The 11,199-nt window shown below is 52.2% G+C and overlaps 1 protein-coding gene across 1 annotated transcript; it reads right to left on the bottom strand.

Annotated features, from left to right (window-relative positions):
- Nucleotides 1-17: 17 nt before the first annotated feature.
- LOC309619043 (somatotropin) lies at nucleotides 18-11,019 on the bottom strand. The gene is made up of 5 exons (XM_082373735.1): nucleotides 3,810-11,019; nucleotides 3,396-3,556; nucleotides 3,076-3,192; nucleotides 2,683-2,844; nucleotides 18-2,407 (listed from the first exon to the last, which is right to left on the bottom strand). The coding sequence occupies exons 1-5, from the start codon at nucleotides 4,048-4,050 to the stop codon at nucleotides 2,207-2,209; spliced, it is 882 nt and encodes a 293-aa protein (XP_082229861.1). The 5' UTR covers nucleotides 4,051-11,019; the 3' UTR covers nucleotides 18-2,206.
- Nucleotides 11,020-11,199: the final 180 nt, after the last annotated feature.

The raw sequence follows: 11,199 nt of genomic DNA, 5'->3' as shown, positions 1-11,199 counted from the left end.
TTCTTAAGATGGCTCACTTTCCTTTTTTTTTGACACACCACACGCATGCGGAATCTTAGTTCCCCGAACAGGGATTGAACCCTTGCCCCCTGCAGTGGAAGCATGGAGTCTTAACCGCTGGACCGCCAGGGAAGTCCCCTCACTTTCCTTTTAAAACACTTATTCAAGCCAATAGATAATAATATTTGTGCTTAATACATCAACTTCTAAAAGACCATGAGATATGCAAATAATTCTAAGGTCAAATGAGGGATATTACAGGGACATTGATTTCAGCTGAATGTAAGAAATACTTTGCTGAAACCAGAGGGGTTTAATAGAATAAATTACCTTGGAAAATAGTAATTCCCTTGACACCAGTGCTACACAAGTGAGTACCATCTGTGAGGGAGGCTATAGGGTAAGAATCCTAAATTAGAAGGAATTAGGATGACCTGTGAGGCCCTTCTAACTCCAAAACTCCATGATTTAAAAGTCAGACAAAAATGACCTAAGGCAGAGGAATGGTTTCTGAGTTAAGAAATGGAGCTCCAGGGTTCTGATTATTCCAACTTTCAACTACTCCCCAAGTTTACATTTACATTAGTTACTTGATGTAAAATATCCAAAATGAATACACGTGAGTCCCATTTTGAAGAAAATTCATTATGGCATGTAAAACTTTGAGCTTTTCTGGAAGATTTATTGATTATTTGCATTGTGAAAGAATTATTGACTTTGTAAAATCATGTTTGGATGATAGAGTTACTTTGAGCATCTAACTATTAATTTACAGATCACTAGTTACTTAGCCAAGGTGCTTGGGTGACTAAAAACTTAACACTAAAGCTGCCCTTTTAAGTTCATTTGGAAATAAAAAAGAAACATCTGAGGTGCCATTAGGAAAACAGAATGTGATTCAATAACAAGTACTTAAACATTCCCTTGGAAAACACAGAGCACCCCACAATTCAATGCAAAACCAGCTGCAACTTCTTGAGTGCTGTACTGTGTCAATCACTTCAGAAACCTCATTTCATTTAATCCTCACATAAGCCTTGTAAGGCAATACACTATTATCTCCATTTTATCGGTGAGGAAATTGGGTCTCAGGGAGGTTAAGTAATTTCTTCCCGAACATAAGTTCAAGTCCAAGTCTTTCTGATTCTTTCCCTTATACCAAGTTATCCCAATCCACTCCTCTAAGAACAAATTGTCCACTGACAGCTTGAAGACCACATGTGTTTGGGTTAACTTTTGCCCTTAAAGTGTTTTCAATAAGAATTAGTGGCCAATGTTTAAACATTAGATTTTACATGAAAGTCTGGATGTCCTGTCTGTCTCGAAGAATCAGGTCTGGCAGCCCTGCTCCTGCAGTCTTGACAAGGCCGATGGGCCCCATCCTTAGCTGGGGCCTGAGTTCTTTGGGTTGCTCTGGTCCTCACCCCTCTGTGCTGTATCCCTCACAAGCAGGCTGAGAGCTAGTTGCTATTTCTCCCTTTACATGCAGCCCTTATCACTTATGTATGTACCTACCTGGCACCTGTTGGCACTGAATTTGCAACCCTCAATTTAGAATCTCTCTTCCACATCCCTTGCCCCAGTTCAGATCCCAAACGTTCTGGTTCTGTTTGTCCCAAAGCCATTTTTGCATTGTTCCCGTTTCCCAAGGGTAGTTGGGCTGAACGTGTATTCACCTTAAAATTTCTGCACAAAGGTAGTTCTATGATTTCCTCACATGTTGGAGGCATTTTCTGTACTTCCGTACTTAATAGCCCGTCTTGCTTTCATTTCTTCCCACCCTTGGGGGCTAGGTTTGGTCTTGTGGTTCTGGTAGGGGAGAGAGAAATGCCTCCAAGTACTTTGGGGGTGGGGTGAGGGGAGTGGTCCTGACCTATGAGTCCCCAGCAAACTGGGACTACGGACCTGGGGAATGGACTGGGTGTGTCACAGAGAGAATGGGATGTGTCTGCTTCTTTCTAGCCCAGGAAGAACCGGGTCAATTATCGTTCAGCATCTGGGTTCCCATAGAGCCCAGAGGACCCCTGCAGGTTGTCTTCCCAACCCTCCCCTTGCTGTACTGCCCCCCTGCACCCCATAATAGAATGACACCTACTCAGACAATGTGATGCAACCTCGTTTTATTGGGAAAGGACGGTGGGCACTGGAGTGGCACTTTGCAGGGTCCGGGGAGGCACTGGGGAGGGGTAACAGAGATGCCCGGCAACTAGAAGGCACAGCTGCTCTCCACGAAGCGGCGACACTTCATGACCCGCAGGTACGTCTCAGCCTTGTGCAGGTCCTTCTTGAAGCAGGAGAGCAGCCCGTAGTTCTTGAGCAGCGCGTCATCACTGCGCATGTTTGTGTCAAATTTGTCGTAGGTCTGCTTGAGGATCTGCCCAGCCCGGGGGCTGCCATCTTCCAGCTCCTGCAAAAGGGAGGGAGAGACAGACAGGGAGCCCTTGGGAGCGGCTGCCTCCCGTCCCCTCCATTTGCCACCCTCCCCTCCAGGCTTGGAGAAGGGTGTGGAGGGAGGACTCACAAGGGGAAACGGGGAAAAGATTTCTCCTGGGTCAAGGCTGGACCGCCACGGAGAGAGCAGGCACCTCTCTTCCCCAGCCCACGTAAGCCCCCCATCCCTCGGCTAAGCCAGGAGAGGGCGGCCGCGGGCCCAGGCTGGGAGCCCCACTACGCCATCCCCACCCGCATCAGGGCCTGGATGCCCTCCTCCAGGTCCTTCAGCTTCTCATAGACGCGGTCCGAGGTGCCAAACACCAGGCTGTTGGTGAAGACCCTGCTGAGGAACTGCACGGGCCCGAGCCACGACTGGATGAGCAGCAGCGAGAAGCGGAGCAGCTCCACGTCCTGCGGGCAGATGGGTGGGTGGTGGGCGCCGCGAGGGCGGGGGCGGGGGGCAGCCGCGTTAAGGCCGGCCTCTGCCCGCGGGCCTCCCGCCGCCATCCGTCACCTTCCGCCACCAGCCACCACCCTGCGCCTCCTCGGGGAGAAGACAGCCCAAGGCCCGCTGCGGAGAGATGGGGCAGCCTTCTAAGGATGAGGGAGGTCCCTGCCCCTCGGTCCGCGGTGGCCACTCACCGATCTCTGCTGGGCCTCGTCCTTGCCTGTGGGGGCCGGGATGGTCTCCGAGAAGCAGAAGGCAGCCTGGGCGTTCTGGATGGAGTATCTCTGTCCCTCTGGGATGTAGGCGCGCTCCTGGGAGAAGGAACACGCGCCCGGGTCTAGGCTGGTGCGCGGTTCTCCTCACTGCTTTATTAGGAACCCCCCTCAGTTTATGACAGCATCTTCACTTGGATAAAATACCTCTGAACGCCTTAGTTTCCTCCCACTACGTGGAGGGGGCACGGATTCACCCCTTCCTGCCACCCGCCACTAGTACGCATCCCTGAGGAGCTTACAAACTCTTTGTAGGTGTCAGCCGCCAGTTGGTGCAGGTGCTGGGCCCGGAGCACAGCGTTGGCAAACAGGCTGGACAGGGGCATGGCTGGGAAGGCGCCCACCTCCTGAGTCCAGGGCAGGCAGAGCAGGGCGAAAGCCAGGAGCATGGAGGTCCGAGGGCCTAGAGAGAGACAAGGAGGGCCGGAGAGGGAGGGGTCCAGAGAGCAAGAGGCCTGGTTCTCCTGCCAGCCCTCTACCGCCCCTCCGCCTCGGGGAATGAGAACATTTAAAACCTGATCCCGTGTCTGGGGGTCGATATCCGTGCTCACATGCAGAAGCCCCAACGCCCGAGGTTAGTGCCCCCATATATCTGCAGGGCCCGCCCATCGCCCTTCAGTACACACCAGGCCCGAGGGGATTTTAGGGGTGCTTACCTGCCGCCATCACAGCTGGTGAGCTGTCCACAGGACCCTGAGCTGTCTGGGGAGCTGGGTCCTGGGGTCCTGGAATTGGTCCCTTGTGGGCCCTTTTTATACCCTGGCCTCTTCTCGCTCTCCCTCTGCCCCCACCCGTTTTCTCTATACATTTATGCATGGGCCACCGGCGGGCCTGTGCTAATGGATAATTTAGAACCCCCTCCCACTCATCCTGTTCCCGCTTCTCCTCTGGGGTCATGTCCCCCAGGCTCGTCCTCTTCCCCTCTCCACTGTCACCTGTCCTGAGGGCTGTATGCACAGAGTCTCAGCTTGAGAGACCACCCAATCCGTCCTCTTTTTAAGGGGGAGGTAGCAGAAGGGAGTAGCCCGAGTCCAGGCACACTGTGGCAGGGTGTCATTGCGGGGTTGGCCCCCAGGGTGAGGAGGGCCCAAGCTGGTCCCCTAAAGGGGGGCTATGTCAGGATGGATGTACCCTGAGAACTATGTGGATGCTTCCTCACTCTCTACCTCTTTCCTCCTCCCTGCACAGCTCCCCTCCATCCACCAGAGAGAATGTGTGTTTGGGGGAAGGGGGGCCAAGGATAGCAATAGATTCTGGGGTTTCTGGGCACAGATTCCACCTTTGCCCCATCACCATCCTCCTGCCACCTGATCCAGCCTGAGGCAGCTGGATGCAGGGCTAACACTGACCGCTAGAGGGCTCCAGCCCCACACATTGCCCTCCCCTTGGCCGGAGCATAGGGACTCCCCCAGGTGGGTAGGGCAAAGGACCAAAACTTGAGGCATTGTCCCTGCTCCTTGGATGTGCCACAGAGATCCTGGGAACAGACACTGCTTACAACTGCTTCCTCCCATAGCCCTGTCACCGTCAGTGAACCTCAAATTTGGAAGAACCCTTGAGGACTTGAGTCCCACCCCCAGCACTGGAGCTCTGGGCACAGCACACTGAAAGATGCCCTCTCCAGTCATTGCAGTCTCCTCCCCGTCTTTCTTCTCCTCCTTTTAATATTTGTATAGAGCTTATCAGGTTGTGAAGAGCATGCCCATGCAATCTCACATTAGACCCTCAGGACCATCTTGTGAAGGAAGTATTATCACCCCATTTTACAGAGGAGGAGACCAAGGCTCAGAGAGGCTTACTTACATGAGCGCCCTCAGCCAAGGCAGCAGATCTCCAAATCCTTGCTCTTCCCACGTTGCAGCATTCCAAGCCCTTTCTTCAAAGCAGACTGGGTGGGCGCCACTCTGTTTTTTTTAACTTTTAAATCCCTCTGATCACAAGGATCCTGCCCCTAATCACAAGGATCCTGCCCCTAATCACAAGAGTCCCTTTGCCTCATTTTGTCCTCCCTTAAGAGTCAGCTTGTTGTCCATCATTTTCCAGGTGAGACTGGCCCAGAGACATGGGGTGCATGGCGGAGACCACATAGCAGGGCAAGGCCAGGGTCAGGAAGGCTAGGGCCGCAGTCTTGCCACCTCCTGGTGCCCAGGGTTGGGGCTATTTCAGCATCTGGAGGTCACCAGCGTTAAATCGTCCCCAAGGATAAGAGCAGGAAAGAACATATTGCCCTCCGTTTCAACCTTCCATCCCTTGAGTCTAAGAACATTTAGCACTTGACCCTGTGGGGAAACAAACGAACGAACGAGAAAACCTTTCTAGAGGTGGTTGGTCATAGTGTTGCCAACCAATGCTGAAAAGTCACACCCCCATGGTCCAGAACCTGAGTGCTTGTGCCTTGCCATCTCCCCCTTTTAAGACCAGAAGGCAGAGCTCTCTTTTCTCCCATCACTCCTGAACCATCGCCCGACCGTGCCCCTGATTCTTCATCTGCTACGGAGGGCACTGGGACCTGTGGGAATTGTCCCCAGGCATGACCATAGGAGGACCAGAGGGGAGTGTCATTAAAGAAACAGGCTCTGAGGAAGGTGGGGCCACAGGAAAGGTGAGGACACCCCTTTCCTCTCCTTCCAGAGCCACCAAAGGGGAGGAGCCAGGCAGAAAGTGGAGAGGGTCTCTAAGCCCCACACAGCCTCCTGTGTCCTCCGCCACTTCTTCCTTCTAGGTCACCTGGGGGAAGGGACACTGAAGTGGAACCTCTCGTGACAGGCTTCTAGCTAATGCTGGGGGGACTAGTATGTGAACTGTGGACCACAGGAGAAGCTCAGGCCTCTCCTAGGACTGAGGGTACAGGAGCCCGACTTGGGGACCACTTGAGAGCCACACAAGGTGGGCACAGGTGAGGTGTGGCTGAGGCTCCCTGCCAGGCAGGTTACTGCCAAGAACAGGTGGGACCAGCCAGAGCAGGGGAGCGTCTCCTCTCACCAACCCACTTCCGGTTGGCCCACAGGATTCTGGGGACCCCCGGGATACACCTTTATAAAAGGTGACCACGGTGGCAGCCATCAGACCCAAAGAGGGAAGAACTGGAGGATGGGCGGTGGATACTGGTGACCCTTCTCTCTAGTCTAGAAAAGGTCTTTTTCAGGGTCTTTAGTGATGGAGACACATACATAATTCATTGCTAGTAGAAGATAAACTTTGAATTAGACTTGGGAATTTTGTGCTCTTGCTAGAGAGGCACTCACCCCTTCTTGGGGGCACGACCTGGGGCCAGACCCCTGGCTTCTCCAGATTCAGAGGCTGCCGCACAATGGCCTCTGCACGGTGGCCAGTGAGGAGAGGCTGTGATCAGCATCTCCGGGGTCATCCTCAAAGGGTTCGGGATGAATCCCCCATCATCTTGGAATCCATGAATTTCAGTGTATTTGGAAGCCCTTCGTATTTTCAGATTTGACCATCTCTGGGGTTCTCTCTACCTATTGTGGAAATTCAAAGATCTACTCTTGATCTGAAAGCGGCCTCTTTCAGGCTTCAGGAGCACTTCTGAGGTTCAAGTCCACGTGGCTTGGGGCCATCTCATTGTTTAGAGTCATGCTTGCCCTGGTCTTAGGGAGAGCCGCAGAGGGACTGGGGGCAGCTCTTTCCATTCTCCCCTGGTCACTTGAGGTCCATGCTTCCCACCTCTAGCTCTGTCCTGCTTTCCTTGAGGCCAGAGGTTGGGATTGCCCCCAGGATATGCTCCACTTTGTCTTTGATTCAAGCATGAGTCTGATGACCGCGTTGATCACAGCTCATTGGGTCAATGTTTTTAGAGAATATTATGTGGGGATTCCCAAGGGCTTCTCCAGGGAGAGGTGGAAAAGGAGACCAACATTTCTGAGCGCCTTCCATGTGCCAGGCACTGTATTGAGTGATGCGGAGAGGGTGAGGTGCATTCATACAAGGACACTCAGCCTCAAAGAGATAAGTAGTTTGCCAGGAGTCTCTCAGCTCCTAAAAGATGGCAGCCCAAGGCCCCAGTCTTCCCACCACAACGAGCTCTTTAGAAGCCTCATCTAGGAAAGACAGTGGCGCCGCTGGGCGTGAAAGCACTATCCTTAGTGCAAAGCTAGCAGGGCGGGATCAAGTCCCCACTCAGAAGATGTTCAATGAAGCTTGGGGGGAATTGAATGCAAGGAGCTTCAGCCCAGAGTGAGGTACACAGGCACCAAGAAAAGAGGCAGTGAAAAAACAACTCGATGGAGCCCGATTTAATGAACCAAGTCGCATCATCCTTCACATTTGTGTTGCACATTTCAGTGTACATCACGTTTTCACTTCCTTTATCTCATCGGACCCTTGAGTTTGCCAGAGGGCTCAAGCATGGAGGAAGGGCCTTGGAGGGCTCTGGGGTTGGGGGGGAGGATGAGGGCAGGCACTCCTGTGGGTTGATGGGGATGTTGTTTACAGTAGGTAAGGATCTCTGAACAATCTAGAAGTGCAAAACAATCTACATCACAGGACCTACTAAGTAATTTCCACTTGGGGGCTTATTCCCCAGGGAGACAAGCCCATCGAAAAAGAAATATAATAATACTGGGGTGTGTCCAGCAGCTGTGGGAAGTCTGAGGTGCTTTCCTGATTGGTGCTGTCAGCTGGAAATAACCTCTGCCTCCTTCTACCTTATTCTGTGGTTGTTTGTAAACATCTTGTTCCCCTTAAGGGAATGTAAGCTCTTTGAGGCTGGGTTCACACCTTTCGTCTCTTCATTCATTCACTCATTCTCTTTTTCCTGCATTAACTGATTCAATAAGCAGTTGTACCTTCCATGTGCCAGGTATTGTACCAGTTCATTATACCTACACGAATAAAGGACACAATCTTTTCTCTGCTGGAGTTTACAGTCTACGGGAGAGACAATAGCAAACAAATAAATACAGAATGATGAAATTTATACAGAAATTTCACATTGTGAAAACTACCATGAAAGAAATAGCTAAGATATAGAGGTGAGAGCATAGCTCTGGAGAGTGAGGGGACCTGGCAGCTGACACCATCCCAGGCCTAGCAACTCACCAAGCATCTGCTGAGTGGATTGAATGAATGAAAAGACAGTGCCAGGGAAAGAACTCAAATATCCCCCCCGACCCCGGCCAGAAATGGCAAGGCAGGCCATGACGTGTCTTGATGTTCTCCTCATAGTAGAATGAATTTAACATAACAAGTACAGAAAAAATGATAATATGAGATCTTGCCATGCACAGCAATACATACCTGAACACATTTAAATGTAAAAAGGAGACAGGGCAGCATGCATATGCTGAGGGTGAGCACACACAGATGTTCACGCAGACCCACAACTTGCAGAACCTGAGCCCCAAACAGGACCTCACGAGGCATCTGGCCCGCCCACTCCTGCCATGTGAGAAAGTGGTCTTAGGGCCGAGAGAACGATGTCTTTTTTTTTTTTTTTTAATTTGATCTGTGCATTAGGATCTGTCTAAATGTGTTTAAACAAACTACACTCTGAATTCAGGGTTTCAGTTTTGTTAATTTTTGTTTTCTGTGGAGTCACCTAAGTTTCCAAGTAAAGGCTTTGGGGTGGGAGATGGCCACTGAGGTGTCCCCAAGTGGCAGGTTTGTTGGTTTTGGTTTTTGTTTGTACCTGAGTCAATAGCAGTTCCCGAGGGTGCCATAACTAGGTGCAGCCTGGAGAGCAGAGACAAATCCAGAAATTTCACAGATGTGGGCTCTGAATCCAGCTGCTGAGGTTGCCTACATAGAGCAGAGTACGCGTGGACCAGAGTCCCTGGTCCCCCGGCTGGATGGCCTTTGAGGCCCTTTGTGGAAGATCTGGCCAGGCTGCACAACTGCTGGGGGTCCAGTGACACCCAAACAGCAGCAGCTTTCCGAGTTTTGTTTTGTTTTTCTCTAATCTCCAATTCTGCTGGAAAAACACCCAAACCCTTGGGTCAGAGCACCCCCGGCCTAGCAACACCTGCAGCCAGGGGGCCGGAAGTCAAGCTAGAACGGAGGAGGAACAAGCCTGTGCTTACCCCAGGCCCCGGGGGACAGGGCTGGATTCCCCCAGTGGGCAGCAGGGCATGTGCCCACCAAGGGCCCTCGGGGCTGCATTCTAAAGGAAGAGGGGCCCAGAGGGGCCCAGAGCTGGACTCCTGGAAGGATGGCCCAGTGACTCAACATCCTGGCCTATTAGGAAGGAGTGGGGTGTTTGGGGCTTTGGGACTTGTGAACAAGGGAGATGGCAAAGCTGTCCCAGGATTCTCTTCCTATGGCTCTCCTCCTCCTCTGGCTCAGGGTCCTTTGAGGGAGGCAGCTGTGATGTAGTAGAAAGAATGCTGAGTTTGGAGTCAGAAGATCTGTGTGTGACTTTTGGCCAATTGTGGTAATCATCTCCCTGGGCTTCGATTTTCTCATTTTTAAAGTTGGGATGCAGCCGTCCCCCTTCCAGGGTAACAGTGGGGCAAGATCATGTAAATGAATATGGAGGTGTTCAATAAAATCTTATTGGCAGTTAAGAGATTCTCAATATATAAATATTTGGGGGACCCAGAAAAAGAGTCTGATTCACGTTCTGTATCTTGGTTGCGGTGGTGGTTATACAAACCTGTAAATCTAAAATTCATGAAAAGAAAACGAAGTCAATTTTACTGTAGGATAATTTTCTAAAAACCAACATCTGGTTCAACTCCTTTGGACAAGATTTATGATTCCCGTTTTGTAGATAAAGCAACTGAGACCTGAGACGTTCATCACCCCCCACCAGCGTCACCCAGCTTTGTTTCCACTGCCTGTCAGTTCCGGGGGCCAGGGACTCATAAGACAGACATGGGGACACCTGTAGTGTAAGCCTCTGAGACCAGAAGAACGGACCAGGGAGTGCTTCTACGTCGTAACCATGAAGGCAGTGCCCTTGCGGGGTGGGTGTCTGGTGGTCGAGGCAGGCCTCCCTGCTCAGATGATTCTCTGCCAACAGTACTTCAAAGCATTAGGGAAACTCGGTTATTCAAAGATATTAAGTTGTCTTTCAAAAAAGCCAAGGCCTCCCCAGATTCAGGGCAGCCCCAAGCAGGGGGAAGACCCTGCTGTAGGGGGAGAAGTGAAGGCTCCGTCCCACCCCCAGCCGGCTGCCCAGGGTCCCTGGTGGAGGTCGAGGCCAGAATTAGCGCCACTATGCAAAGCAGCAGGAGAGGAAGGGCTGCAGCTCAGTGGAGACAGATGCCAAAACAAGCCAGTTTCCTCTGGCAGCCCGGACACCAGGGAGGGAGGAGGCCCGCCCCGGCTTGGCCCAGTCTGGCTCTGAGTGGGCACCGCTGAGCGACGCAGAGATGGACCTGAAACCCCAGGCTTGGGGGCCTTGGCCACCTGCCCCACCTGGAATCCCAGGGGGAGCTGCTCTCACGGGTCCCCCCATGCTGGCCTTGGTTCTCCAGTTAAACTGGAAGCTCCCTGAGGGCAGGGATTTCTCCCACCTGAATCCAGAGCATGAATGGCAAAGAGGTGTTCTGGGGTCCCCACAGGGTCAACAGGAAGTGGAGCTCAGCCTGGCTCTGCACACAGAGGTTAATTTCACTTCAGCTCCCAGCCCTGAGCTGCTAGCAGTCGCTCCTGCAGCTGGCAGGTTGGGGACCATTTTGCCTCTGATTTTGTGCTGGAAAGCCTGAAGGGGTTACCTGAGGACGCCCAGACTTCACCACCACAGAGCCTCCCACTTTAGGAATCTCTCTTGCATAGCTCTGGGTCAAATTTTAAAAAATATCCAGGCTTGGTAGGGAACAAGGCGGTGTGTGATGGAGTCAGGGGAAACCCTGCCCTCAGGGAGCTTCTAATTTAACTGGAGAACAAGGCCAGTATGGGCAGCACAAGGTAGTAGCTACGCCAGAGCTGGAGAGGCCGGGGTCCAAACAGGGATTAGGCAGGGACTGGGCACTCTGGGAGGGCTTCCTGTAGGTGGAGGGCCTTAAAGGACAAGAGGATTGGGGGGGATGGGGGAGGGCAAACTCTTCTAGGGCTAAGACCTCTGCCCTACAGAGCAGGACTCAAGTG

This window comes from Balaenoptera borealis (genome assembly GCF_965194805.1).
Source record: "Balaenoptera borealis genome assembly, chromosome: 20".
NCBI classification, from domain to species: domain Eukaryota; kingdom Metazoa; phylum Chordata; class Mammalia; order Artiodactyla; family Balaenopteridae; genus Balaenoptera; species Balaenoptera borealis.
Note: the sequence above shows the minus strand (reverse complement) of the source record. Positions and strands in the feature narration are given on the sequence as shown.